General features: G+C 38.9%; 1 protein-coding gene across 1 annotated transcript; it reads left to right on the top strand.

The window, feature by feature from the left end:
• Positions 1–307: 307 nt before the first annotated feature.
• Tsp_14366 (conserved hypothetical protein) lies at positions 308–1,055 on the top strand. Its single transcript, XM_003367129.1, has 3 exons — positions 308–330; positions 490–735; positions 788–1,055. Exons 1-3 carry the CDS (start codon positions 308–310, stop codon positions 1,053–1,055), a joined length of 537 nt encoding a protein of 178 aa, XP_003367177.1.
• Positions 1,056–1,611: the final 556 nt, after the last annotated feature.

The raw sequence follows: 1,611 nt of genomic DNA on the forward strand, positions 1-1,611 counted from the left end.
TGGGTTTAAGTCGAATTTTCATAAACAGATCTACCGCCACTTTATGAATTGAATTTCATGGGTGGTTACCGTAATGCTTTGTTTTTGTTAAATATCAGGTGCTGCTAGTGGTCAATTGAATGAGTCAGTCAAAATCTGATGTTTTAATGTTATTTAAAAAAATTAAATAGTTCTCAAACGTATCTATTTGACAAAATTATAATTTTCATTAAAAAATTGTTCTAAAGAAAAATAAGCAAAATGACTTTTTTCATTTGCATTAATCAGAAATCCACCCTGGAAAATATGAGAGCGTCTATTCGGGTTTATGTCGCATGGCGACTTTGTGAAGTTAGATATGATCTTGCATAGAGTTAAAGTTGTAGTGTGTGATATTATTTATGCGGGAAGCCATTAACCAGAAAATATGTTTGGTGTCAACATAGAATTGGTCAATCTCTGGGACTTAATGCTTCATTCAGTAGCATGAACTGTAATACAATATACAAGGTGTAACGGGCCGCTACCTCGAGCAGGCTCGTCCGCTTCTTCCACCGGGTTATTGACGCGTCCATCGCTATTTGGCGACGGGCCGGTATTCACTGGTGCATTTCCCTTCCGTTCTGTCTCGCGCTTTCCTGATGGCATTGCGACAACAAAACAACAAGCAATGAGTATATACTCTATTAGACAATCGGAAACCAGGATCGACGACGATGTAAACACCAACTACCGTACTCCTCCTCCGATCTTCATGTCTTATTCTTCATACGGTAGCTTCAGTTTTCTTCGTCTTCATTTTCTGCAGGAAAAATCTCATTAGCTCGGTCCGTGTCCGCTGCAAAGGCATGCAAATAAAACAAACTGTACAGCAAATGAATGAAATAGAAAATACAAGCAATGATAGTGCACCGGATTTTGTCATTGTTTGCCCAGCAGTGATTCGCTTGTCGATTGCCAGAATCGCAGATTTTGTGGCCTGGCCAGAAGTCGTGGATATCTCTGGGCACGGCTGTAGTACATTGTGTTTCGAGCCCGATCCCATGATAGAAAATAAACGGCAGTATCTTAGGTAGTGGGAACAATGCTTTCCAGCTCATCATAAACGTCTGTTACTGGCCTCGGATCCACTGAAGCCAGACGTTTCAATTGCATTGTATACTTGGTGCATTATTGCTTATGCATTTTATTCAGGTTTAAAATTACAACTTCTTTCGTGAACTTCAAAATTATTTTATGCTCTCTCTTCAAAGCGCGAACTTATAAGCATAAAACACATAACGAGCATCGTAAAAGCAAAAAAATGCTTTGTTTTTCGGCTTAACATCTCTGTGTGATGAGTGATTGATACACTGTTTGGACACAATACAAACTCTGCAACGAACACTTCGTGTCGGTGCTCATATTACTAATTCAACCGGTATCAGACCACGTGCATTCGGCCGTATCTGTACCCATGGCAAGTGTTGTTATAAAAATATGTAAGAGAAGTGCTCCAATGTTGACAACTGGAAGTTTATTTTAAATTACTTCCATAAAAGCAAATGATGTATGAATAACATCGAGAAATTACTGCAAGCTGATACCATTGCTTTGATTATCGACACAAAAGTCATGCTTGTAACAACAAAC

The sequence above is a fragment of the Trichinella spiralis genome (assembly GCF_000181795.1).
Source record: "Trichinella spiralis strain ISS 195 chromosome Unknown Scfld4788, whole genome shotgun sequence".
Classification (NCBI taxonomy): domain Eukaryota; kingdom Metazoa; phylum Nematoda; class Enoplea; order Trichinellida; family Trichinellidae; genus Trichinella; species Trichinella spiralis.

Bases quoted from the DNA above. Each gene is read 5' to 3' on its own strand.
- Tsp_14366 (XM_003367129.1), top strand. From the start codon at position 308: ATGTCGCATGGCGACTTTGTGAA. The intron at 331-489 runs GTTAGATATGAT...ACAATATACAAG, and splicing joins TCGCATGGCGACTTTGTGAA to GTGTAACGGGCCGCTACCTC. The intron at 736-787 runs GTCTTATTCTTC...CATTTTCTGCAG, and splicing joins ACTCCTCCTCCGATCTTCAT to GAAAAATCTCATTAGCTCGG.